At 37.6% G+C, this 27,117-nt stretch overlaps 1 protein-coding gene across 11 annotated transcripts in view; it reads right to left on the reverse strand.

The window, feature by feature from the left end:
* The window catches only part of APC (APC regulator of WNT signaling pathway), a 182,081-nt gene that overhangs the window by 92,779 nt on the left and 62,185 nt on the right, over window positions 1-27,117 (reverse strand). For all 11 annotated transcript variants that reach the window (XM_054688099.1, XM_037529865.2, XM_054688100.1 and 8 more), the window contains 4 exons: window positions 13,381-13,462; window positions 11,811-12,012; window positions 3,164-3,272; window positions 169-282 (listed from right to left, as the gene is read on the reverse strand). In XM_054688099.1, the coding sequence (XP_054544074.1) occupies window positions 169-282; window positions 3,164-3,272; window positions 11,811-12,012; window positions 13,381-13,462 (507 nt within the window). The remainder of the gene's footprint in view (window positions 1-168; window positions 283-3,163; window positions 3,273-11,810; window positions 12,013-13,380; window positions 13,463-27,117) is intronic.

Consider the following 27,117-nt stretch of genomic DNA (forward strand, 5'->3'; position numbering starts at 1 on the left):
GATTATATTAGTGGCCAAGGTAAATTATTTGTATTTTCAAACAGTGTCAAAGACAGACATATAAATATCTTTAACAAGAAAATTTAATTAACATAGGTAAAAGTCATTACACATAGTTATAGGGGCTCTTCTCCAGCTAGTGCTGTTTTAGTTTAATAAAGAAGTTACCTGTGCTCGTTTTTCCATATCCTGACAAGTACCTAGTTGCTCTTCCATTGCAACTCTGATTTGCCTTGCTTCATATTCCAATTGCCTTCTGGTCATATCTGTTTGTAAGGAAAACTGAAAGCACAAATGAAGGGGATGTTAGTATCAGGTGAATGTGTATTAATCATTAAAAGCAAAAAAAAAAACCAAAACCAAAAACAAAACCCAAAACAAAAAATAAACACCAATAAAGAAAACAAATTACTGTGTGTGAGAAAACTGTTTTTACTCCACAGACTACTAGAACTCGATTGTAGATGGCAGGCTCAGTCTGGCTTTAATTAAATTGTACCATTTCACTTAAAATACATAGTTGGTCCAGTTAGGGTGAGCTTATCTTCAGTTCCTCACCATTCTTCTCTGTTGATGAGGTATTACTTTTTATTATCAAACCCAGCAAGTAAATGTGGACAACATTAAGAAAATTTAAAAAAATCCATTATCCTTGAGTTAATGCTCAATATACAGTAACAATTGCTATAAAATGTTAATTTAAAAGAGAAACTTCGGGCCTCCCTGGTGGCGCAAGGGGTTAAGATGCAACCTATGAAGCTGTACGCAGCCTCTGCAGCAAGAGTTCAATCCCCCCGCTGGGAGCAACCCACATGGCACAGCAGACCTCTCCTGGCTCGCCAGCTGCTCCCCTCAGCAGTGTACTTTGGTCAATCTGCCTGTTCTTGTTGCCCACTCTGTCTCTGGTGAATCCTCTCACCCCCGCACCTCTGGCCTGTACTCCAGCTATTGTACACATAAATAAATCTTAAAAAAAAAAAAAAAGAAAGAAACTTCTCCATTTGTAAAATGAAGAAATCAGCTAAGAAAAAAAAAGCTTTTCTGTAGTATAAATAACCACAGATTGTTAGGATAAAGGCAACAAACTTTTTGGTAAAAATCCAAGAGTAAAGCAAAGTTGAAACAAATGAAAAGAAGTACCTCTGCTCAGAGGTTAATTAAAAATTAATTAATTAAAAAGTTAATTAAAAATTAATTAACAGAGTTAATTAAAAATTTTACTAACTCTCTAATTGAAATTCTAAGCACTAATAACTACCAGGCATACAAAAGTATAAAAAGGACAAGGTAATGAAACACATGCCCCAATATGTAAAAGAAGTTAAATATGTGATTAGATGAAATGATGTTACAATGGGCCATGAAAATAAAGTACTATGCTGATGCCCATTAAATTTGTGTGTGACACATGTCTGATTCAGAATAGAATTCTGTAGGTCCAAGGATCACAAATTGCATGATGATTTTAAGCTAGAGAAATTCTCACCCTTTTTTCTTGCAATATACAAATAACATTCAAGTACAAAATATATTCTTATAGGCTTACCCAAATTAGTCTGCATGTTATTTCTAATTCCCAATGAGCCAGTATCACTCCACTCATTTGTCCCCATTTCCCAATCCCTCTTTGCAACAAGTGTGTTGCAATAATGTGGTTTAAATCTGGTGTTTTAAACAATGTCTAAGATCCTGGTAAGTATTTCCATATGAAAATGTTAACCTGGCTTCCCAAATAAAAGCAAAATTTGTGAAATTAGAAAATATCTATGAAATAAAGTTTGCTAAAGTTGTCAAACAGACCATAATAATTTCTTACATGTGATATTAAATATATGCTTATTTAATAAATTGATAAAGGAATATTTGACAATTTATCTTTGTTTCACATATTAACCAATTGGTTTTGAGTTGTCATACACATCTTAGCCCTTATCTGAATTTGACTGCATGTACATAGTTGAACTCTAAATTATGTAATTCTTTCCTTTTTTTATTTTCATATTTTTTTTATTGCGGTAACACTGGTTTACAATAAAAATGATTCACGGATATAGGATCACACCTCTTCAGATGTGATACCATTCCATACCCACCACCAAGGCATTTATAATCCTTGACCACAGTCCACTGAAATTATGTATATTCTAATTACAAAACTGAATGGTGAGCAAATCTTCACTTCCCGATAAGCATTTGTTCACTATTTGTGTCTCCATAACTCCTGGGAAGATATTAAGGACATTGTCAGAGAGAGTGGTCCTGTCTCTCCCTCTCAAAATCCTGGATGATTGCTCTAGGAGAGTAAGCACTTAAACTTCTAGTTCTAGCTCCTGCCAGACAATGCCCACTCAGAAAATCAGGCTAAGTATATGTTTTGGAAAAGATTTTCCTTCTTCCTATTTTTGCTTTTTTGTTTATTATATTTTCTCAAAAATGCTATTAGAAAATGAAAAATCTGGGGCCTCCCCAGTGGCACAGTGGTTGAGCGCTGGGTTGCGAAGGAGGAAAATACATTTTAATTACCCTATTTTTCTTTTTAACAATTAAAAAAAACCTATGGACAACATCTAGTAATGTATTTTAGAAATGCTTTTATATGTGCCATTCCATGAATGAAATAGGTGACAAGAAAAGGTTGGGTGGAAGAAGCTGACAAGATTAAATTCTTTTTACATAGCTATAGTTGCAAAACAAGAATATTTTTGCATTGGCAAAAAGTTCTAAGATCCATTCCAGTAGCAATTGTTATTTGTAATAACTAGAATAGGACTCAAATTATATTCAGATAGCTTAATTGCAAAAACTATATAGCATGATTCCTGTAATGTGGTTCAAAAAGTAGATAGATGGTAATAAACATTTCTAGAGTATGCTTTGGCAATTCAACGTACAGGATAAAAAACCAGTCACTTAGTTAAATCTTGGAATATGTAATAGATTTAATTAGAGGCTTAAAATAAATACTTAAGCATAATGAAGTTTTATCATCTTTATAAAAAATATTCATTCACTATTATAAATTCAGGTTTAAAGTTGGATAAATATATGATAGTTTAAAAGTAACTATAAATGCAGTAATCTTGAACTTTTAATAGCTAACCTATGTACTATTAAAGGTGAAGTTATTAAAGTCTAAAGTAAGTCATATTGCCAAGTTACTTACATTTTCAGTTAAAGGAAGACTATCTATTCTTTTTGTGAGATTCTGAAGTTGAGCATAATACCAGTCTTTTTCCTTTTCTTCTTTGTCAAGATCAGCAAGAAGTAATGATCTGTTTTTGAAAAAAAGTTAAGTTTACACAATGCCAGTACATAATGGATAATGGTAATTTTTCTAAAGTGTTTGTAAAGCTTCCTTTTTAAACAAAAATACTACTAATAAATAAATGGAAAACATATGATTCTGGATTTTTGAAGATGAGACTTAGATTAATACAATCATTAAATAGAACAATTCTAAAATTTGTATGGTATCACAAAAGATGCTGAATAGTGTAAACAATCCTTAAAAAGCAATATTGAGAACATAAGGATAGGCATTATGCATCCTAGTTTCCAAACTATGTTACAAAGCCATAGTAATAAAAAACAGTGTGATACTGGCATAAACACAGACACAGATGAATGCAACATAATAGAGTTAGATAACTTATGACAATGGATCAAGAATATGCAACGGGGAAAGGAAATCTGCCTCAATAAATGGTGTTGGTAACACTCGGCCAGCAACTGGCAAAAGAATGTAATTGAACCTTCATCTTACACCATACTCAAAAATTAACTCAAAATGGATTCAAGACTTGAATGTAAGATATAAAACTCCTGGAGGAAAACTGAGGTAGTGAGCTTCTTGATATTGAACTTGATGATGATTTTTTGGATTTGACTCCAAAAGCAAAGGCAGCTAATTGAAAAGTAAACAAGTGAGACTACATCAAATTAGAAAGCTTCTACATAGCAAAGAAAACCATCAAGAAAATAAAAAGGCAAACTACAATATTTGCAAATCCTATCTGACAAAGGGATTAATATCCAAAATATAAAAAGAATATAATTCAATAGCAAAAAAAAATTTGATTAAAAAATGGCCAGAGGAACTGAATAGACATTTTACCAAAGTAAACATACCAATGGACAACATGTATGTGAAAAGGTGCTCAACAACACTGATCATCAGGGAAATGAAAATGAAATTACAATGAGATATCAACTCACCCTTACTAGAATGGCTATTACCAAAAAGACAAGAAATCACAAGTGATGTCAAGAATGTGCAGAAAAGGGAAGCATGGTGCAATGCTGGTAGGAATGTAAGCTGATGCAGCTACATTAAACAAAATGGGTGTTACTCAAAAAATTAAACAGCGATTCTACTTCTAGGTATTCAGCTAAAGGAAATGAAAACTCTAACTCAAGAATGCTGCTCATTGAAAAGTTTTACTTCCAATAGCCAAGACAAAGAAATAACCTAAGCATCTATGAATAGACACAGAGAACGTGGCATATACACAATAGAATATTATTTAGCCATAAAAAGAAGGAAATGTTGCCATGTACAACAATGCTGATGGACCTTTTATGGCCATTTTATGCTAAGTAAAATAAGTCAGAGAAACACAAGTACTGCATGATCTCACTTACATGTGGACTTTTAAAAAGAATTAGCTCTGTCCTCTAACTGAACTTACAGACAGAATATACTGGTGGTAGTCGGAAGCAGGGGATGGACAAAATGGTGAACGGTCTCAAAAGGTACAAATGTCCTGTCATAAAATGAATCACGGGATATAATATACAGTTTGGTGATTATAGTTACTAATACTGTATTATATATTTGAAAGTTGCTAAGATGAGTAAATCTTAAAAGTTCTCATTACAAGAAATTTTTTTTTAACTATTTGTAGTGATAGATGTTAACTAGACTTTTATGGCAATCATTTCAAAATACACAAAATAGTGAATCATTACGTTATATGCCTGAAACTAGTATATGTCAATTATACTTCAACAAAATTTTTTAATGCAAAAAAAATGCTTCCTCATGTAATCTCATGTCCTCATGCAATCTCATGCAGTCCTCAAGCTAACTCACTTTACCTAAAAGAACATAGTACTTTTTTTTAAACTTTTTTTTTTTTTAAAGATTTATTTATTTATACAAGCACTGGGTACTGTCAGAAGAGCGGGAGGGTGAGAGAATTCACCAGAGCGAGAGGGGAGAGCAGAGCAGGCAGACTGACGAAGTACACTGCTGAGGGGAGCAGTGGGCAGCAGGAGAGGTCTGCGTGCCATGTGGCACCCTCGCCCAGGGGCGGGGGATCAAACCAGTGCTGCAGAGGCTGCGGGCAGCTTCGCAACCCAGCGTTCAACCGCTGCGCCACTGGGGAGGCCTGAACATAGTACATTTTTAACAGGGATTTAATGAGTATCTGTTAAATGTATGAATGGTTAACAGACAATAGCTAATATTTATTAAATGCTCCATGTACCAGATATAGTATGAAGTACTTTTTAAAAAAGCTAGTTTAATCTTCAAAACTTTTGAGGGCGATTTGGAAGAGGGGAGAGAGAGCTTCCATTTTTTTTTTTTTATTTAAATAACAAAACCACTAACTCATGTAAATTATTCATGAACTTAAAAAGACATAGAACAAAGTCAAATATGAATTTAAAAAATATCTGACACTATAATGTGTAGATAGTCTCTTAGTTTAAAACTAGTTAAGTTTTAAGTACCCAGTTTTTCTCAAGTTGTTGTAAAACCCAAGGATCATTCTGACTATACAAGTGATTAATGATCCTTTTTTTTTTTTTTTTTTTGGTGGGACCCTCGGCGGCGGCTGGGGAACTAATGGGCGCTGCAGAGGCTGTGGGCAGCCTTGCAGCCCAGTGCTCAATCTCTGCGCCCCCCTTTTTTTTCAAAAAAAAAAAAATAGAGATGGAACTCAAACAACTCCTCTTACTATTGCTATAAGCAGCACTAAAACTGGCCAATGACACTGCCAAATCATTTACTGGTCACGGAGTTCTTTACCCATGCGTACAACTGCAAGACTACTCAGGCTCAGAAACAACAACAATGGGATTTATTTAACAAACCATGGAAAAACAAAGAGTTACTCAGGCCAAAAATGGTCTTTACCTCACCTGAAGCAGTGTCCAGTGTTTTTCAGTTCTAAAACAAAAGGAGTTAAGATGGCATCTTCCCACCACTAAGGATGCCGAGTTCCTCTCCCGAATAGGCCATGCATCCAAGATGGTGCTTTTCTGCCTCTGTTAACCAGGAGCATGCGGCAGTCAGACTCTAGGCCTGGTTCCAACTCACGAAGACAACAGAAGACACAACAGGAGACGCTCCCAGAGCTGCTTGGATGCCCCAGCACATCACCAGACAAGCAATACTGAAGACAACCACTGCAGTGGCTGAATGACCTGATAAACAGGGACAACCCCCCCCCACCACACACACATATAGCTCAGTGAGGCACCTGGCTGTGGGTCTTCACTTTCCAGGCGGTAACAGCAGCAAAACAAGGAACAGTTTCACTTGCTTGGCTACTTGAAAGTCTCCAAACTTTTCCTCTCTGAGGTTGGCTGCTAGAGGCCTCGCATGTTCAGATGCCCATAACAGCCTTCTAGAAGACTGGCAGTAGTGGGGGCCGGAATTTGCTGACCCCAAATGCTGAAGATCTGAAAACCCGCTGAATCCTAAAGACCGAATGAATTGGTGCCCTCTTCTGCAGTCACTTACATTACTTATCAGTCCCTCCAGGCCCCAAATGCCATACTTTTTAGCATTTTCCCTGGGCCTATCCATCCTCACAGCAATCCCCTCCAGGGGGCACCACCAGTAACAGTCTATGGCTTCAGCCACCAGTTACAGTATTACTGTATTAAATGCTGCTTAACAGTAACTGTGTTCAAGAACTAGATTTTTCCAAACCCATTTTTTATTTTTAAAACAAGTTTACTATTTGATTACATTCATTATAGAAAAAACCTGAAAACACAGAAATATATAAACAAAATTAACATTATCCAGCATTTCCCCGTAAATACACAATATATGAAATCTTTTTGTACATTTAAGTAAAATTTTAAAACAAAATTAGTACTTTAATGCTTACAGTAAATACTTTCACTTCATTTTATAGAGCAACCAATTCTTAAGGAGATTAAAAATTGTGAAAAAAAAAGATGTCAGTTGCTTTATAATCCAATTAGAGCTAATGCCTAATTTATCTCTAATTTTTAGATAGTCAGATTGTTTTGAATCTTTACTATTATAACACTTGATACATCATTCTTTGAATCTTAAAATTAAAAAAAAAAAATTCCCAGGAGTGCAGTGACCAGCACAAAGTGTGTGTAACTTTAATAGCTTAATGCTTTTGATACACTTTACCAAACTGCCCTCCAAAAAGATTGTCCTAATTTATAGTCACACCATAAACAGCAAAAGGATACCATTTCCTTTTCATTTGCCTTGGCAACACAGGAAACAAGATGTTATCTCCCCCCTTTATTGTTACAAATTTAATTAGGGAAAGATGAATGGTATGGTCTCCTTCCCTTTCTAAGTGTCAAATTTATCTGCACACGTTTACTGGTCATTTGCTTTCCTTGTTTTTTGAAACAGTCCAAGTCTTTTTAGAAGGCCTCTCTGATAAGCATATCGTCTCTCCTCACTCTATGTTCTACAGTGGATAAAAACCTAAACTTTTGGCTTTAGTGTTATTTTCAGGGTCTTTAAGTCCTGTGTTTCTGATAAGGGCTAGGAATGGGGAGGAGATGAGGTAAGACACAATGTATGGTATAGCAGGAAATCTGCCTACACATGCTGTTTATGGTCTGTCTGTTCTTTGTTTAACGTTTAATTTTCCAGCCCAAGGACCCTTCTGGAGGAGTGCAGGGAGTCAGTGCTATCTTAAGAGCAGCCTCAGCACAGGGGGATGAGCCTGAGTTCAGGAGTCCAGGAGAGCGGTAAGGAGCCTTGGGGGTTGGACATCACAGCCTCCTAGCAGCAGTGAAGGCCTGCTTACTGAACTGTCTTTGTTCAACTCACTATAAAAAGGCAGCTGGAAATGAAATATTAAGATGGTTTCTTTAGGGTGTTAGCCACCTGTCCTCCAGATTGCTAGCTGTCTGATTAAAGTACACCTTAAAGATTCAATTCCTGTCTACTTTATTGGCATTTGGTGGTGATAGGTGGCCACAACTCCATACTTCCAGTAATACTTCCTGGGGCTTTTTCCAGCAACTGTGATCTGTTGCATGGCAATACCCATATAAAAAATTCTAGGCTACTTGGCAAGAGCCACCACTGGAGCCACAGTCTTGTTGATTACACCCACCCCTGAGCATGAAGCTGTCTGCCCAGGAACTACAGTAAGTTCCTTTTGAATGGCACCAGAGTCCTAGCTTCTCAGTAGTCTCTATGAGGACCGCTCTTGTTTTGGGGCAAAAATGGCTCAACCATTAGCATATGGTACAGTTCCCTGGTGCAGGAATGACTTCCACCATAAAAACTCTGAAGCCTTGTGGGAGTCCTGTTACGAACTGCTTTATGATAATGATGCTGATGAGCTGAATCTCTTTCTTCAAGGAGTCTTAAATACCAAAAAGTCAGGCCTCTCTGATGGTGCAAGGGGTTAAGCACAGCACTGTGAAGCTACCTGCAGCTTCTGCAGCCCGAGTTTAGTCTCCGGCTAGCCAAGGAGCTATCCACATGGTGCAACAGACCTCTCCTGTCTTGCCTGCTGCTTCCCTCTGCAGTGTGTCAATCCGCCTATTCTGTTCCTCACTCTGTTTCTGGTGAATCCTCTCATCCTCCGCACCACTTGCCTGTACCCCAGTTCTTGCATGCATAAATCAATAAATCTTTAAAAAATAAATATCAAAAAGTCATTACAACATGGATCTGTCCTCCTCCTTCAGAAGCCAGATGTTTTCTTAGTAGTTTCTTCTGAAGGCATGAAGGTATGCTATCTCCTGTGTCTTGCAAGGAGAATGTGATCAATATTCTTTTTTCCCCAAATTAAGTTATCAGAAGGCTTGCCAAATGGAGCTTGCCATATATTTTTCAGTACTTCCCTCTAAGATTTCTGGATTACCCAGGTGTGTTCCACCTATTATTTCAATCTTTACTAGAGCGGAGGTAGTGGCTTTCAGAGGCATGTCAGTGTGAAGAAGTGGTGGTCTAGACTAAGATGGGCAGTAGACTGTGGGCCAGAAACAGGAGCTGGTTCTCTAGTAGTTATTCTTATGCTATTTCTATAGACTAGAAAAGTGAGATTTAAAAAAGTTACATAATTAAGGACCAGGGTTGACTACTTCTAGTACTTATTGTGAGCAAAACAGAAAATGAGGTAATAAACATAGAGTTAATCTATGACATGAGAGAGGTCTAGAAAGAAGAATAGGAAAAGTAGAAGGAAACCATCATGGAAATAACACAAATTTCAAAAGCTAAAGAAGATAAACCTCTAGATCAAAAGAAACAGTGAATATCCAGCATGATGAATAAAACACAAATATCATGGCATTCTAAAAGTTTCAAAGGAACAAAAACAGTTGGCTACAAAGAAATGAGAATCAGACTCATCAAATTTCTTATCAAAGAGTGATGAAGAAGGAAAATGAGTTTGAAACTAGCCTTAACCAAACTATACATCATGTGTGAAAACAAAATAAAGATGTCAGCTACAGAAAGTCTCAATTTACCTCCCTCCCACACAATGAGAACCAAGAGGACACAAGATATGTTGGAGTCACTCTCACACTCTACCACTTTTCTCTACTAACAAAAAAGCAGAACTTTATGTACATGAAACAAAATGAGTTCCTAGGAAACTCTGTATGCTCAGAAGTCCTTTGCATCTTAATAGAGCTCAAACAAGATGATGAGAGGGAAGATGGGCCTTAGTATCTTATTTTTCAGGAGACTGTTATGCTGTCAGACACAAATAGTCCTGGTTTAAAATCTGACATAGAGATTGACAGAAAGCTTAGCACTACTTCTGTTCAGATGACTATCCCTATTTTTATAGATGGGCACACCCAAATCAGAGAGAAAGTAATGAAAGGGCTTTTATCTTTCAGTGAGATAAGATGGGCATTTTCTATACATTAATTTGAAGAAGAGAAAAATTAATACATTAGATGTGAAAAATAGATTCATTGTATATGTCAAGCAATGTTTTTTAGATATTGAAAATGATAAATTAAGAAATGTTTCACTGTGGCCACCTGTGATAATGTAACCAGTGGCTGAAGTCAAAGACTTCAGGGGGTGCCCCATAGAGGGGAGTGTTCATGAGGGTTAGAAAGTATTGCATTTTGGGGTGCAGTGACTGAAAAGAAATATAAGTGACAGCAGAAGGAGGTGTGGATTACTCAGTCTTCAAGATTCAGCACTTCAGATTCAGCATTTAAGGAGTCAGTGTTTTCAGCCCCCACCTCATGGTCTTCTAGAAGGCTGCTGTGGGCCTCTGCAGGTGGAGGCCTCCAGTAGCCAATCTCAGAGAGAAAAGTTCCGAGGCTTTGCAACTAGCCGAGCAACTGAAACTGTTCCTGGTTTTGCTGCTGTTACAGCATGGCAGAGAAGAAGAAGACGTGAAGCCAGGTGCCTCACTGAGCTGTGAGTGTAGCTGTTTACAGTGTCATTTCGCTGCTCCAACTGCCGTTTTGACTATCACTTGTCTGGTGCTGTGCTGGGACATCTCAGCAGCTCCGGGAGCATCTCCTGTTACATCTTCTGTTGTCTTCATGAGTTGGATCCTGGCATACAGTCTGGCTGCTGCATGCTCCAGGTCAGCAGAGGCAGAAAGACGCCATCTTGGGCACATGGACTATTGTGGCATGTGGCCTATTGTTTGGGAGAGGAGCTCTGTGTCATCAGTGGTGGGAAAACGCCATCCTAGCTGCTTTTGTTTAGGACTTAAAAACACTGGACACCGCTTCAGGTGAGGTAAAGGTAATTTTTGGCCTCATTAACTCTTTGTTTTTCCCTCATTTGTTAAATAAATCCCATTGTTCTCTGAACCTGAGTAGTTTTGCAATTGTGTGTGGGGCTGAAAACCTCAGTGATCACTATATTATTAGGGCAGTGTCCTTGGCTGGTTTTAGTGACCCTTGCTTCCCTGTATGAATAGGATTTCCATAATAAAAATAGCCACATTATATGGGATGTAGGATCTAAAATTTAATGACTTCAATTCAAAAGATAACAAGATATTCATTAAAAAATCAGTTCCATAATTTAACAGACATCAATTATGATCATGTGATTATTCAGTGTACAGAGCAGTTGAAGTATTTAAGCGACAAAGTCTTAGAATATCAAGAAATTGCCTCAGTTATATTTTTAGATTTAATATAAGTACAATCAGGGCCTCCCCGGTGGCACAGTGGTTGAGTGCTGGGTTGCGAAGCTGCCCGTAGCCTCTGCAGCGCTGGTTCGATCCCCAGTCACCAGAGGAGGGTCCCACATGGCGCGCAGACCCCTCCTGCCTCCCGCTGCTCCCCTCAGCAGTGTACTTCGGTCCTTCTGCCTGTTCTGCTCCCTGCTCTGGCTCTGGTGAATTCTCTCACCCTCCCGTGCTTCTGACTGTACCCAGTGCTTGTATAAATAAATAATCTTAAAAAAAAATAATGTAAGTACAATCAATAACATACTGTCTTTGAATTAATAAAATGTTAAATGTTAGTGATCACTCACCAGACATGCTTTATAATTCATATCTTCAGTGAATGACAAAATAAAAGCAAAACTGGAGCATACAATTTACTATTTAATGAAGAAAAGTTACCTCTCTTTCTCAAGTTCTTCTAAATAACCAGTATTTTCTCTGCTTCCATTCACAAGCCCTCTTCTTGGAAATGAACCCATAGGAACAGGACTGCACTCTCCTGAACGACTAGAGATGGATCCTTCACGGCTTCCATAAGAACGGAGGGACATTTTTGTTCGCAGTTTCACTCCTGGGAAATTACTGCTATCTAAGTTAAGTTCTAAATTAAACAGAGACAAGTTTTTATATAATACTTGCTTTAAGTGGTCTGAGATATTGCTGATGCAATTATATTGCTTTAAAAGTGACATCTTAGGTTTATATTTTAGCATTCAACTTTAATCCATTTTAAAATTGTTGAAAATATATTACATATATTACATGAAGCCTATAGGAGTACTAAATTATAGCAGTTATTGAGTAGCAAAATTATTCAAGGAAATCCTTGTCATAAATGCTAATGCTCTGAGAAACCCACTGATTCTTTGTTCTAGATAAATGTGAAGGTAGGAGAAAGAATAAAAGAAAGTGGGGGGGGGTCAGAAAATGGCTAAGTTCACACTTTAATAAAGGCTATACCTCTACAATTTCTAAATAAGGAAGCCACAGATAGATATGAATAAACAATTATTTAAAAACAGAATGGCTGAACTTTTCCTCAAATCAACTTGAATCAGGGGGGAAAGGAGTTTGTCAATGAAAAAGAAGACAAAATGACCTTTCATAAATTCCTGCTAGATAATAATGTATTTGGGCACCCAAAGGTAATTTCACCACCTAGATTCATTTATAGGTAAGGACATTCTCTTTTGACAATGGAACCTTGAAAGGTTACTTTTCTCTTTCTACACAACAGAGAGCCCATACTTTGAAATGCTGTTTTTCACTATTTGGGTATGCATTTGCAACAATGTATCAGTTGTATGGCTAGGGGCACTTAACAGTGTAAAGGGGACTACCAGTTGAACTGCTATTCTGTTTCTCTAAGCAGCTGGACTCTCTCTTTTCCTGTTTGCCTGGTCCCCTGTAGCAGCATTAAAGGACTGCAAAATCTATCAAAGGCTCCAAATTCTCTTTTTTTTCCATCTGCGAGAATTGACAATGAACCCACCCAGCATGGGATGGCTGCACGACAAATCTTTAACCAACAAAGTGAAAAAGACACCCTTTAGAAATTCTGCAACATATGCTTTATAATCAGTTTATATATGTGAGAAGATAAAACATTTCTATACTGGAAGGAACAAAGATGAGTACTATTTCTTCACATTTGAAGTACAGGATACTCTATGGCTTATTAGAGGTCTATTTAGTGATCACCAGAATAGCAATGAGGTTTAAAAAAAATTTTCAAGGAAGTGATCCAAAACAGTTTATTCAAAGCCAGTTTAAGTGTTCAACTGAAGACATGACTGGCAAATAGACTTCTTACATATTCGTACTTTAACAATGACATCCTTACGGGTAAGGCTGTAACACACACCAAGAAAATTGGTACCAACATGTAAATCAAGAGAAGCTAAATTTGGATATATACATCTGACACCGGAGCTTTAAAATTACTTTAAAACACTTTTTAAAAATTTACCTTTGAGGCGCTCTAATAAATCAATCTGTCCAGAAGTCATAACTTCATCTTCAATACTTCCTTGTAGCTGTTTAAGTACTTCCTGTAAAAAAAGAATACAATGGATTAACATGACAAATTCTAATAACTTTTTGAAGACATGATTCTAAATTTCTTGATATTTAGATATGCCAGGGGGAAAGGTATTCCAGATCAATGTGAGATCACAAGCCATAAAGCCTCTTCACATAATACCTATCATTATGAATAATAAACTATCCCAACTACAAAATATTTGGTGTTTGGGGAATGTCTGTGCAAGAAAGCATACATACATTGCTTTTAACTTTTAAAACATACAGTAAGGTAGACTACTCTCATTTTTCAGATGTATCAACTGAGTCTAGTCACAAAAAACTAGTTATGTTTCTGAATCCATGTCTCTTAAAACTTGTACACAAACCAATTTAACTCAATATGCTATCCTATTTATTACCCAATTAAATAGTGAAGCTTTTACATGCCACATTTAAGTATATTCTACTAGCATACTGATTTACATTTAGCAGATATTCAAATGACTACATGCTTACTGCCTCTTGACTTTTGATGCCATATTTTCTTCCCTATCCCACCATCTTCTTGACAAAATATTCTCAAAGATTGTTGGAATTTTTCATTTTCTACTGGTTTTTTTTTTTTTTTCTGCATGCTCCTTAATTTATATTTATGTCTTCCACATTATAAGGCATTCCATTCTAGTTCTGGTCAATTATTTCCCTAAATGTGACAATGTATTTGAACATTTATGACCTTGTAACTATGGATAAAGATTAGAGATTGAAAAGCAAATCTGTCAAAAAGTAAGTGTATTAAAGCAAAGACAATTTCACAGGTTTACCTTGAAGGTGACATTATAAACATTAAAAAAGAATCTCTTGGGTCTTCCTGGTGGCTCAGGGTTAAAGTCCCAGCACTATCAAGCAATCACCAGCCACTGCAACACGACTTTGATCCCTGGCCAGGGAGCTAACCCATATATAACCCATATATATGGGCAGTAGACCCTCCCCTCAGCAGTGTATTTCAGTAGATCCACCTATTTTGCTCCCCAATCTGTCTCTGGTGAATCCTCTCACCCCTCGCATCTCTGGCTTCCACCCCAGTTCTTGTATGCGTAAATAAATCTCTAAAAAAAAAAAAAAAAAAAGAATTTCTTTGTGAACTTAACACCAAACCTTCAAATAAAAGACCATGTAGAAGACCAAAAGGCTTCGATAAGATGTTAGTGATATGGAGGTGACTGTTATTCACAATCAAAATATTACATTCAGAGTGCATGACATCTGTGGGTTAGGTAACAAATTTTAGAGTGGAAGACTCCCTTGAAAAAAATGAAGAAGACCCTTAATATGTCTACTACAAAATTCAGGACACCATCTCTTCCACAAGTTTGACAAGTACTCTCATAGGCTATGGTTTCCGAGGACCCCAATTCTCTTTCCATATATTGCTAATGCTTTAACACCTTTGTAGGGTAAATGTCAGTCTTTTCTGCCCTCCCACCATTAGGATTGATGATGGATCCCTGTGGTCCTGAATGCATGCCTGATGGTGGGCGCCTGGATTTTGTTACATTGTTATATTCAGTTGTATTCTATTCACTTTTGTGGAGTGGAGTGGTGTAGAGTGCCAGGAATTACCAGAAGGAAAGAGAAGCAGGAGAGTCAGAAGCAGAGGCCACAAGAGTGTGAAAGAGTCCAATAAAGAGTGAAGATTCCCAGGGGCTGGGAGGCCTGCCAGCCTCCTAACTCCATCCCCCAACCCCTGCTTGCCATGTACCTGGTTGCCACACTACATGTAAAAGCTCAATAAAACCCTGAAATAGCTACCGAGAGCTCCAAGATTCTCCTTTACTCGTCTGCTCAGATCAGAGAACCAGCTCTGTGCCTTCCTGGCACTACACCCTTCAATGATCCTTTAATTTATCCCTGCTTGTTAAACAAACCTGTCTTACAATTTAACATATCTTTTTGAAAGAGACTTCCAATTACATGTGTCTAATGCTTATGAGTCTGAAGGTCTTCCCAATGTGACTAGATGTTTTGGCTCTGGATGACAAGCACTTCATATGTAAACATTTATATGTAAACATATCATTTTGTGTGATGAAAAACTATCCTTTGCTTTTTTTTTTTTAATTTAAAAGGCCTTTCCCCCTCCAGACTCAAATGCTTTGTGTCCCCTCTCTATCCCTAAGCAGTAATCAAATTCTGTAGATTTAACCTCTAATAAACTTTCTCATAGCCACCTCTTTTCTACTGAAATATCTATTCTAGTCTATTCAATTTCTATTCATCATCCATGTGATCAATCCCACCAAAATAATTAAAATAATCTATTAAATGGTCCTATCTTGCCCAGAGCTATCAGAGTATAAGTCTTTTATTTTTTTTTTTTATTTTTTTTTTTTTATTGTTATATTCCCCATACAATTGCAGCCCCCCATTCTGACCCCAATCCCTCCCCTCCCGCCCCCGCCCGCCTAAAAGTGTCTCTGGTTCATAGTTTTTTGTTGATTTTGATTTTCACTTTCTTATAGTTATTCATTTTCCTGGTCCCTTATTTAAGTTTTCTAGATTCCTGCTATGAGTGAGACCATCCGGTAATTTTCTTTTTCTTTTTGGCTTATTTCGCTGAGCATGATCCCTTCCAGCGCCATCCATGTTGCTGCAAATTGCATGTGTTTATCTTTTTGAATGCTGAGTAATATTCCATGGTATATATGTACCACATCTTCTTGATCCAGTCATCTATTTTTGGGCATTTGGGTTGTTTCCAAAGCTTAGCTATTGTAAACAGTGCTGCTATAAACATAGGGGTGCAGGTGTTCTTTGGAATTGATGTTTCTGTGTCCTTTGGGTAAATACCTAGGAGTGGAATTGCTGGATCATATGGAAGCTCTATGTTTAGTAGGTCCAGAAATCTCCACACAGCTCTCCACAGTGGTTGGACCAGTTTGCACTCCCACCAACAGTGCAGAAGAGTTCCTTTTTCTCCACACCCTCGCCAGCATTTGTTGTTGCTAGTTTTTTTAATATGTGCCATTCTCACTGGTGTAAGATGGTATCTCATGGTAGTTTTGATTTGCATTTCCCTGATGGCAAGTGATGTTGAACATTTTTTCATATGCCTGTTGGCCATTTGCATTTCCTCTTCAGAGAAGTTTCTTTTTAGCTCTTCTGCCCATTTTTTGACTGGATTATTTTCTTTGTTGTTGCTGAGTCTCATCAGCTCTTTGCAGATTTTTGTGATCAGTCCTTTATCATTAGTGTTGGGTGCAAAAATGTTCTCCCAGTTGGTGGGGTTTCTCTTTGTTTTTGTTATTGTCTCTTTTGCTGTGCAGAAGCTCTTTAATTTGATGTAGTCCCAGCTGTTTATCTTTGCCTTCACTATCACTGCTTTGGGTGATGTGTCTGTAAAGATGTCTTTGATGTGCAGATCACGTAGTGTTTCGCCTATATTTCCTTCTATATATTTTATGGTTTCAGGTCTTATGTCTAGTTCTTTAATCCATTTTGAGTTGATTTTTGTGTATGGTGTGAGGTAGTGGTCAAGCTTCATTCTTTTGCATGTAGCGACCCAGTTTTCCCAGCACCATTTATTGAACAAACTTTCTTTGCTCCAATGCATAGTCTTTGCTCCTTTGTCAAAGATTAGTTGACCATAAATCTGTGGATTTATTTCTGGATTTTCTATTCGATTCCATTGGTCTGTATGTCTGTTTTTGTTCCAATACCATGCAGTTTTGATGATTATGGCTTTGTAGTATAGTTTGAAGTCTGGGAGTGTAATGCCTCCATTCCCTTCTTTTTTTTTCAGGAGAGCTTTGGCTATTCGGGGTTTTTTGTGATGCCATATGAATTTCATCAATAATTGTTCTATTTCTTTGAAGAATGACATTGAAATTTTGATTGGAATAGCATTGAATCTGTATATTGCTTTTGGAAGGATGGCCATTTTAATAATGTTTATTCTTCCAATCCACGAGCAGGGGATGTCTCTCCATTTCTTTGTGTCTTCTTCTATTTCTTTTAACAGTGTTTTATAGTTTTCTTTGTATAGGTCCTTTATCTCTTTTGTTAGATTTATTCCCAAATATTTGATTTTTTTTGTTTCAATAACAAAAGGGATGGTTTTTTTGATTTCTTATTCTTCAGATTTATTGTTTGTGTATAGGAAGGCTACTGACTTTTGCATGTTGATTTTGTATCCTGCCACTTTACTGAACTGATTGATGAGTTGAATTAGCTTTTCTGTGGAGTTTTGGGGTTCTCTATGTATAATATCATATCGTCTGCAAATAGTGATAGTTTGACTTCTTCTTTTCCTATTTGGATTCCTTGGATGTCTTTCTCTTGTCTTATTGCCCTGGCTAGGACTTCCAGTATTATATTGAAAAGCAGTGGTGAGAGTGGACATCCTTGTCTTGTTCCAGATCTTAATGGAATTGCTTTCAGCTTTTCACCATTGAGAATGATGCTGGCTGTTGGCTTGTCATAGATGGCCTTTATGATGTTGAGGTATGTTCCTTGTATCCCAAGAATTTCAAGGGCTTTTATCATGAATGGGTGTTGCACTTTGTCGAAAGCTTTCTCAGCATCTATTGATATTATCATATGGTTTTTATATTTCTTTTTGTTGATGTGTTGGATAACGTTGATTGATTTTCGGATGTTAAACCATCCTTGTGCCCCTGGAATGAATCCTACTTGGTCGTGGTGAATTATCTTATGGATACATTGTTGGATTCTGATGGCTAAAATTTTATTGAGGATTTTTGCATCAGTGTTCATTAGGGAGATTGGCCTATAGTTTTCCTTTTTAGTGTTGTCCTTGTTCGGTTTGGTATTAGTGTAATATTGGCTTCATAGAACGTGTTTGGTATTGTCCCTTCCTTCTCAATTTTTTGGAAGAGTTTGTGAAGGATAGGCACTAATTCGTCTCTGAATGTTTGGTAGAATTCATTTGTAAATCCATCAGGTCCTGGGCTTTTGTTTTTGATTACCATTTCAATTTCGCTAATTGTAATTGGTCTGTTTAGGTGTTCTATTTCTTCTTTATCTAGCTTTGGGTGATTGTAGAGTTGTAGGAATTTGTCCATCTCCTCTAGATTATTAAACTTATTTCCATATAACTGTTCATAGTAGTTACTGATTATTCTTTTGATTTCTGCTGTGTCCGTTGTGATTTCTCCTCTTTCATTGATGATCCTGTTAATTTGTGCTTTCTCCCTTTTTTCCTTTGTGAGCCTGGCTAGGGGTTTGTCTATTTTATTGATTTTTTCAAAGAACCAGCTCTTGGTTTCATTGATCTTTTGGATTGTTTTTTTAGTTTCAATTTCATTTATTTCTGCTTTGGTTTTTATTATTTCTTTTCTTCTACTGGTTTTGGGGTTTTTTTGTTGTTCTTTTTCTAGATCTTTGAGCTTCGAGATTAGGTTGTTTCTTTGAGTTCTTTCTTGTTTCTTGATGTGAGCTTCTATTGCTATATATTTTCCTCTTATTACTGCTTTTGCTGCATCCCATACATTTAGGATATTGGTGTCCTCCTTGTCGTTCAATTCAAAAAATTTTTTAATTTCTTCTTTGATCTCCTCATTAGTCCAGTGGTCTTCCAGTAGTGTGGTTTTTAATCTCCATGAGGTAGGAAAGTTCCTTGCCTTCTTTTTATGGTTTAGTTCTAGTTTGATGCCTTCATGGTCAGAAAAGATGGTTGGTATGATTTCAATCTTGGTGTATCTGTTGATGTTTGTCTTGTGCCCCAGTATGTGATCGATCCTGGAGAATGATCCGTGTGCGCTTGAGAAAAATGTGTACTCCGTTTTTTTGGGGTTTAGTGTTCTATAGATGTCTGTTAAGCCCAATTGCTCTAGGTCCTTATTTAGAGCTTTGGTTTCTTTACTTATTTTTTGTCTTTTTGATCTATCCATTGTTGATAGTGGTGTGTTGAAGTCTCCCACTACGTATGTGTTTTCTCTGATGTCTGTTTTCAGAGAAGACAACAGTTGTCTGATATATTTTGGTGCTCTTTCGTTTGGTGAGTATATGTTAATGAGTGTTATTTCTTCTTGAAGTATTGTCCCCTTGATCATAATGTAGTGACCATTGGGGTCTCTTTTTATCTTTTTGAGTTTGAAATCTGTTTTATCTGATATAAGTATAGCCGTTCCTGCTTTCTTTTTTGGCCCATTTGCTTGTAGGATTGTTTTCCATCCTTTGACTTTGAGCCTATTTTTATCTTTTGTAGCTAAATGTGTTTCCTGGAGACAGCAAAAGGTTGGGTTTTGTTTCTTAATCCAGGCTGCAACTCTGTGTCTTTTTATTGAAGAGTTTAGTCCATTTACATTTAGAGTTAATATTGATATGTTAACATCTGTATTTGCCATTGTGTTTGTCTTTCCTTTGATTTTATTTATTTATTCTCTTAATAACTTTTTTTTTTTTGGCTTTCTTTCATTGTTATTCGTCCCTCTGAGGTTCTGGCTTTAGGACTCCTTGTAGTATTTTTTGGAGTGGGGGTTTAGTTGCAATGAAATTCCAGAGTTTCTGTTTGTCTGGGAAGGTCCATATTCTTTCTTCAAAGAGGAAGGAGAGCTTTGCGGGATAGAGTATTCTTGGTTGGCATCTGTTTTCTTGGAGTCTGTTGACTATGTCCCTCCACTCTCTCCTTGCCCGTAGTGTTTCTTCGGAGAAGTCTGATGTCAGCCTGATTGGCTTTCCTTTGAATGTTATCTGTTTCTTCCCTCTTGCCAGCTTCATTATTTTTTCCTTGTCCTGGATTCTTGGGAGCTTTACTATTATGTGTCTTGCTGTATTTTTTCTTTCGTCGTGGAAGTTTGGTGTTCTTCTTGCTTCTTGTATATCAATTTTCAGCTCCTTCTTCACATTTGGGAAGTTCTCTTCAATTATCTCTTTGAATATTTTCTCTGTTCCTACTTCTCTCTCCTCTCCTTCTGGTATTCCTATAACTCTTATATTTCCTTTCCTCATGGAGTCAGATAGTTCCCGAAGTCTTTCTTCATTCTTTTTCCTTCGTACTTCTCTTTCCTTTTCTGTTTTGGTTCTTTTTATTTCTGTGTCTTCAAGAGCACTTATTCGTTCTTCCATTTCATCAATTCTGCTTTCATTGCTTTTCCCAGAATTCTTTAGTTCTTCCACTAATTCTTTGATCTCCTGCATTTCTTTTACTTCCCTCTTTAGGGACTCAATTGCATTCTTCTGATCGTTGATTATTTTTCCCTTATCATTGTTTTCCTTTATGACTTCTGTCAGTTTTTTAATCACGGCAATTTTAAATTCTCTTTCTGGAAGGCTCAGAAGTTCTTCCAAGTTACTGTCGTTGCAATCTGGGGGCTGGTTTTCTTTTTGTGGTGTGCTTTTTCTCTGGAGAGTTGCTAGGTTGCGTGTGGTTCTTCTCCTCCCTACTGTCTGTTTTCTAATTTGCCGTATGCGTTGGGACACTGTGTTGTTGGGACTGGCCGGCATCTTGGGTGGGCTTCTCTTCTCCCCTCTGGTTCCTCCTGGAGTCATCTGTCAGTTTCAAGCAGTCTTTATTGGAGAAAGGTCCCTGTCCTAAAATGTTGATGTGGGGACACACTCCCCTGTGCGCCTGGTCTGCCCCGGCGGTGGGTTCCTGCTCCCCCTCTGGGCTTGGACTGCAGGCCAGAGGGGGTCTGGCGTGGGCGAACTTCCCCCGCTCACCTCTGGCTCCTGAGGAAGCCTTCTGCAGGTAGTCTTTACTGAAGAAATGTCCCTGTTCTAAAATGGTGATGTGGGACACACTCCCTGCGCGTCCGGTGTCAGGCACACTCTTCTGCGTGCCTGGTCTGCCCTGGCTGTGGGTGCTCGCTCTCCCTGTGGGCTCAGACTACTTGTTCGGAAGGGGCTGGGTGTGGGCTAACTCCCCAGCTGGCCACTAGTTCCTTCAGGAGCCTGTGCTGTCTACAAGTCGCTAGGTGGCGCCAAAGATCTCTCCTAGAGCCCTTGGGGAGCTGATTTTCCATGCTGTGGGACAGGGAACAAAGCGGGGATGGTAGGGTACACCTCAACGGCTTTGGGGTGCTGTGTCTGCCTTGTGCCCCACCGTCGTGGGGAACCCACGCCCCTAATTTCGTGCCCCGGGTCTCAGTTCCAAAGCCCTCAGTTCCAGGACGCGGGCTGTAGCCCAGTTCAGTGGCGCGGGAATGGCGCCTTTTGCACCGCTCCCGTGCCTGGACGCCTGGTTCCTGCTCACTCAGGGAGGGACCTTCACCTCAGTGAGGACCTCCGCGCCTCCCCGCAAGCCTAGGTCGTCTCCCAAGCCTAGGTCGCAGGCGCGGGGACCTGGGCAGCCGCGATCCTGGTCTGCACTTGTTTTTCAAGCGCGCCGAGCGCGCCGCTATCCGTGCCAGCTTACCGGCAGCCCGGGCTGTGTGCGCGTCTCCCGGGGTCTTTGTTCTTCTCTAATGGCGCCCGGAGCTGTTCGCTCACCGCCGCGGCGAATCCTGCAGGGTTCTCCACAGCTCCCGTTCACGGGGTGTGGTGGCTGAAATAGTTCCTTTCCACTCACAGTCCCGCTTGCTGCGTCCGTTTTTCTTGTTGGCCGTTTTGGTTTGTTGTTTCCTCCCCTCCGCGGGTCGGAGAGTGCTGCCTCTGTGGGCGGGGGAGGGGAGCAGGGTTCTGCGCTTCCCTCCCTTCTGGTCCTCTTTTATGGCCACTTTCTTCTTTGGGCAGTTTGCTGGAGTCACCCGTTTATCTTCCGTGTCCCAGTTCTCACTGGGACCTGCCGCTTTTCCTCCCTATTCACTTTTTTTAATGGGAGATCTTACTCGCAGCGTCTCCTCGCCGCCATGTTGCTCCGCCCCCCCCAGCAGTTTCCAGAGTATAAGTCTTTTAAAGCACAGTTATGATCATCAGTCTTTCTTTCTTTATACAAGATTGTTCTCCAAAGCCAAGAGTGGTTCTGAAGCTTCAGCTTGTATCAGAATCAACTAAACAGTTTGTTACAACATAAGACTGCTTATTCAGTAAGTCTGGGGTAAAGGCTGAGAATTTGTATATTCAAAAACTTCATAGGTGATGCTGACACTGAAAATAATTATCAAGATATTAACAGCGGTATCTCTGGAACTTGGAACATTTAAGTAATTTTTTTGCTTGTCCTGTTTCTTAATTTTTAAACAATAGGAATCACCAAAAAATAATTGTTTTCAAACAAGGTATACAGATTTAAAAACAATAATAAAAAGAAATCCTTGGCATGACAAAAGTATATACCCAATTCTTCAAAACTAATGGCACATTAATGATCTTTAAAGTACATGATAATAAAAAATTAAAGCAGCATCCAAAACAACTTATGCTTGAAAGTTTAACATTAAAAATTAAATAAACTTATGCCATTAGCTATATGTGTAGTGCCATGCAACTAAGGTAACACTATATTAAGGGAAAAAAGATCAGAACACTAAGAATGATCCAATCAAATGCATGAGAGAAAAATATACATATACACCTATATCAAAGTTACCTTGTTATTGGGATTTGAGGGTTTCTTTTTCAAATGTGATTTTGATATCTTTTTGTTTTTCCAATATTTCCTAATTTTTAAATATAGTGAATATGCACCACTTGTAATAACATTTTTTTTTTAAGGCTTCTGTACCGATTGCTAGAAATCTATTGAAAGAAACTATAAAAGTTAATAAAATTATTGAAATTTAAGTTTTAAAAATTGTTTTTAAAGAAAGACTTTCAAAGCAGTCCTGGAAAGCTACTTTTTCTAATAAAATTATTTTTGTAAATTCTGAGTTAAAAGGCTCACTAAAAAAAGTTGGGCACTTTACAGTCATGTCCCCTTTTTGCCTCAAGATGACATCATCCAGTATCACCGCGTTATTTACTACTTAGTTGTGACTAGTTTATGGCTATTTAGTAATGACAATTAAGTTTTTTTTTTTTCTCAGTTGAGGTAAAAATACACTTTCAGTATTTGCAGGGGATTTGTTTGCAAGACCCCTGTGGATACAAAATTCTGTAGATGCTCAAACCCCTTATATAAACGTGACATAAATACTTGGATATAGGGCCTCCTCTGGTGGCGCAGGCTCTTGAGCGCTGCGTTGTGAAGCTTTCCGCAGCCTCTGCAGTGCCAGTTTGATCCCGGCCGGCAGGCAACAGTCCCACATGGTGCAACAGACCTCTCCTGTCTTGCCCGCTGCTCCCCTCAGCAGTGTATTTCGTCAGTCTGCCTGTTCTGTTCCCCTGCTCTGTCTCTGGTGAATCCTCTCACCCTCCCCCACATCTGGCCTGTGCCCCGGTTCTTGCATAAAATAAATAAATCAATCTTTAAAAAAAAAAACACAAAACTTGGATATAACTTGGATATAACTTGGATATAACTCCATACACTTTAAATCACCTCATTGTGATTTAGATTATCTAATACAATGTAAATGCTATATAAATAGATGCTATACTGCACTGTTTGGGAATGACAAGAAATGTTACTAGTTTGATAGCTTTCAAACTAGTAACAACCCAAATGCCTATGAAGAGGATAAAGGATAAAATCAACTGAGGCATAGTCATACAATGAATTGTTGTCTGGCTATGTTATGTCTGGCAATGTTACGCATTATGTATTTTTACCTGTGGTTGGTTGAATTTGAGGATGAGGGCACAGAGGGCCAAGTGTACACCCAAAAAGTACACTAACCTGAGGTATCTGATGAATTTCCACATCCATGTAATCACTACCCAGGTGAAGAACATAGAACCCATTAAGGTTCCCTTCCGCACCATACCAAACAATATGTGCTGCCCAAAGGAAAACGCTATTCTGACTTCTCTCCTAATTAGTGTGATATGCTTGTGAATGTAATATGAATATACTCAAAGTCTTTTGTGTCTCATGTTTCTCAACAAAATAAGGGATTCACCCATGCTGTTGCATATATAAATTACTTTTTAATGTGACTAACAGTTCATTGTATGACTATGCCTCAGATGATTTTATTCTTTATCCTCTTCATAGGCATTTGGGTTGTTACTAGTTTGAAAGCTATCATGAAGAATGTTTTTATGCACATTCTTGCACATATATTTTAGTGGATATATACACTCAATTCTCTTGAGTACACATCTGGAAGTTCAAATGCTGAGTCATAGGTCTTAAAGAAATTGTTAAATGGTTTTCCAAAAAGGTTCCATCAGTTTGTATTTCCACCAGCAATACGAGTATCCCAATGTTCTACATTTGGCACTAGTCTTCTAAATTTCAGTGATTTGAGTACAGGTGAAGTGATAAGTGCATTTCTCTGATGATTAATAAGGAAGTTTAATCCTTTTCCATATGCTTATGGACCACTTAGCCTCCATTTTGAATTGTCTTTTCAAGTCTTTGGCCCATGTTTTTAAAAGCTGACTTTATTTTGTTAGATTTTAATTTTAATTTAGTTTCATGTTTTAACGAAATTCATTTTATATATTTTTCTTTTGTTTAGTCCTTAATGTGTTCTAAGAATTTCCACTTGCCCTAAAGGTCAATTATTCTATAGATGTATAACAGTCTTTTGAAGAAAAGTTCTTGATTTTAATAACATTCAATTTATCAATTGTTATAATAGTGCTTTAAAATTCTGCTTAAATCACTGCACACTCTAAGGATATGAAACTGTTTCCTGTGTTTACTTTTAGAGGCCACTATTCTCTCTCTTATGAATTAATTTTATGATATGAGTTAGGGCTCTAGCTTAATTATTTTTTTATACAGATAACTGATTGGTCCTGTGCCATTTACTGAAAAGACCACCCTTATCCCAGCGATTTGCAAGGATGCCTTGGTCATGAATCAGGGGATCACATGTTGGTATTTACTTAGCTCTACTTCTGTTAGTCTCTAGTTGACCTTAATTACCAGTGTCTTTACATTAATTCTCAGACACTACCTCTTCAAATGTTATTTTTGCTTCATTCTTTTCTCCTGTCCTTCTGAGACTTTAATTATGTTTGCTTTTATCTGTTTGTCTGTGTCCTCATACTTCTTATACATTGCTTTATGTTTTCATTTCTTTATGTCTGTGCTTCAGTTTGGATATTTCCTATTGTCCCTTTTACATGTTCACTAATTTGGTCTTTTCGCAAGTTCATTAATTGTGTTTAGTTTGCTGTCAAATCCATCTAGTTAATATCAATATATTTTCCAGTCCTACAGTAATTATTATAGGTGCTAATTCTCTGTCAAAATTTTCTGACTTTTCATTCATTTTATCCATCATTTCTTTCTTCAGGACATATATAAATAACTGTAAAAATTCCTGACTACTAATATCTAGATAATATTTGGAATTAACTCTATTATTTATTCTCTTCATAATCATTTTGTTTCTTTGCATTTTTTATAACTTTTGACAGTGTGCCAATCATTATGTATTTAAGACTAAAAGAGACTTAAGATGACTGTATTTTTCCTTTCCACTTTTAGGGGTCTGAATTCCTCCAACCCATCAGGAACCGAAAATGAATTGCAATTTCTGTTTAAGTGAAAGTCACACTCATTTGGTTTGCTAAGCTACTTGTATGTCTCTCCTCCAAATTTAGACTAAAAATATTAGAGGTTTCTATCTCTAAAATCTTTGCTAGCTAACTTACACAGCTCCAAAATCTAACATTTATCTTGAAAGGGAAACCAGCCAAGTTTAAGGCAGGTCTCTTCTCCTATTTATTAGGTTGTGTCTCTCAAACACTACAAGATCATGGCATATTTCTTTTCACCCTTCTAGATCAGCCATATTCTTAGATGACACCTGATTCATTTAGCCCTTAAAGTTCTGCTCCTTAAGAGTGTGCAAGCTTAGGTCTTTAATCTCCTGCTCCACAAAGTGCAAAATCTGGTAAATGTCATGAGGAGGAGACCAGTTGTGTGAAAGTAATCTTTCCTCTCTGGCAGGACTTTGCCTTCCTAGTTCATCCCCAACATGCGTCACAACAAGACAGCCAATGTTCCATGGTGGAAACCAGCCATGCAGTTAGAGCTTCTCTAAATGTTAACATTTCAGATGTTTGTTAAGATCTCAACTAGTTCTTTTCTAGTTTCCAGTGAAGTCCTGTTTGGGCCAATGAGTATAAGTCTGTACACAGTACCAACAAATATGCCTGGGAAAGAAAGTTACCAATGACCTAAAGCTCATTTAGAAAAAAAGTCTTTGGAATTTTAGTTAATGCAGTTCTTGATGATTCTACAGGTCTCCAATGTCTTTTAAAACACAATTTTTATCCAAGAATTTATTATCCACTGTTTTTAGTTACTGTAGTACAACTGATTGCCTGTGGATACATACTACATACAACCTAGAAGAAACAGTACTCAATTTCAAAGAGCTTTTAAAAGAAAAGGCAACACAATTGCTTTTATGTAAAGCAATTCCACATAAAATATTTCAAGAAATGTTTTGAATAATAGCTGTTAAAATTAACATGTAATTCCGAGGGTAAGAAGATTCATTTGTATTTATAAATTCTAGAAATTTAGTCTTAAAATTTTATTATATAATCACATATTACTTTGAAAAATCATTTTTAAGATTTTAGAAACATTATATAATTATTTTTTAGAGCTGGAATGTGCTCTGAGCATATCAGTGAATAGACAGTATTTATTACTCTGCAATTGTGTCATTTCAGGGAAGTTGTACTTTTCCTCTTCTGTGTTTTGTTT

The sequence above is a fragment of the Talpa occidentalis genome, unplaced genomic scaffold (assembly GCF_014898055.3).
Source record: "Talpa occidentalis isolate TD23 unplaced genomic scaffold, MPIMG_talOcc4v2.1 talOcc4.6, whole genome shotgun sequence".
In the NCBI taxonomy this organism is placed as follows: Eukaryota; Metazoa; Chordata; class Mammalia; order Eulipotyphla; family Talpidae; genus Talpa; species Talpa occidentalis.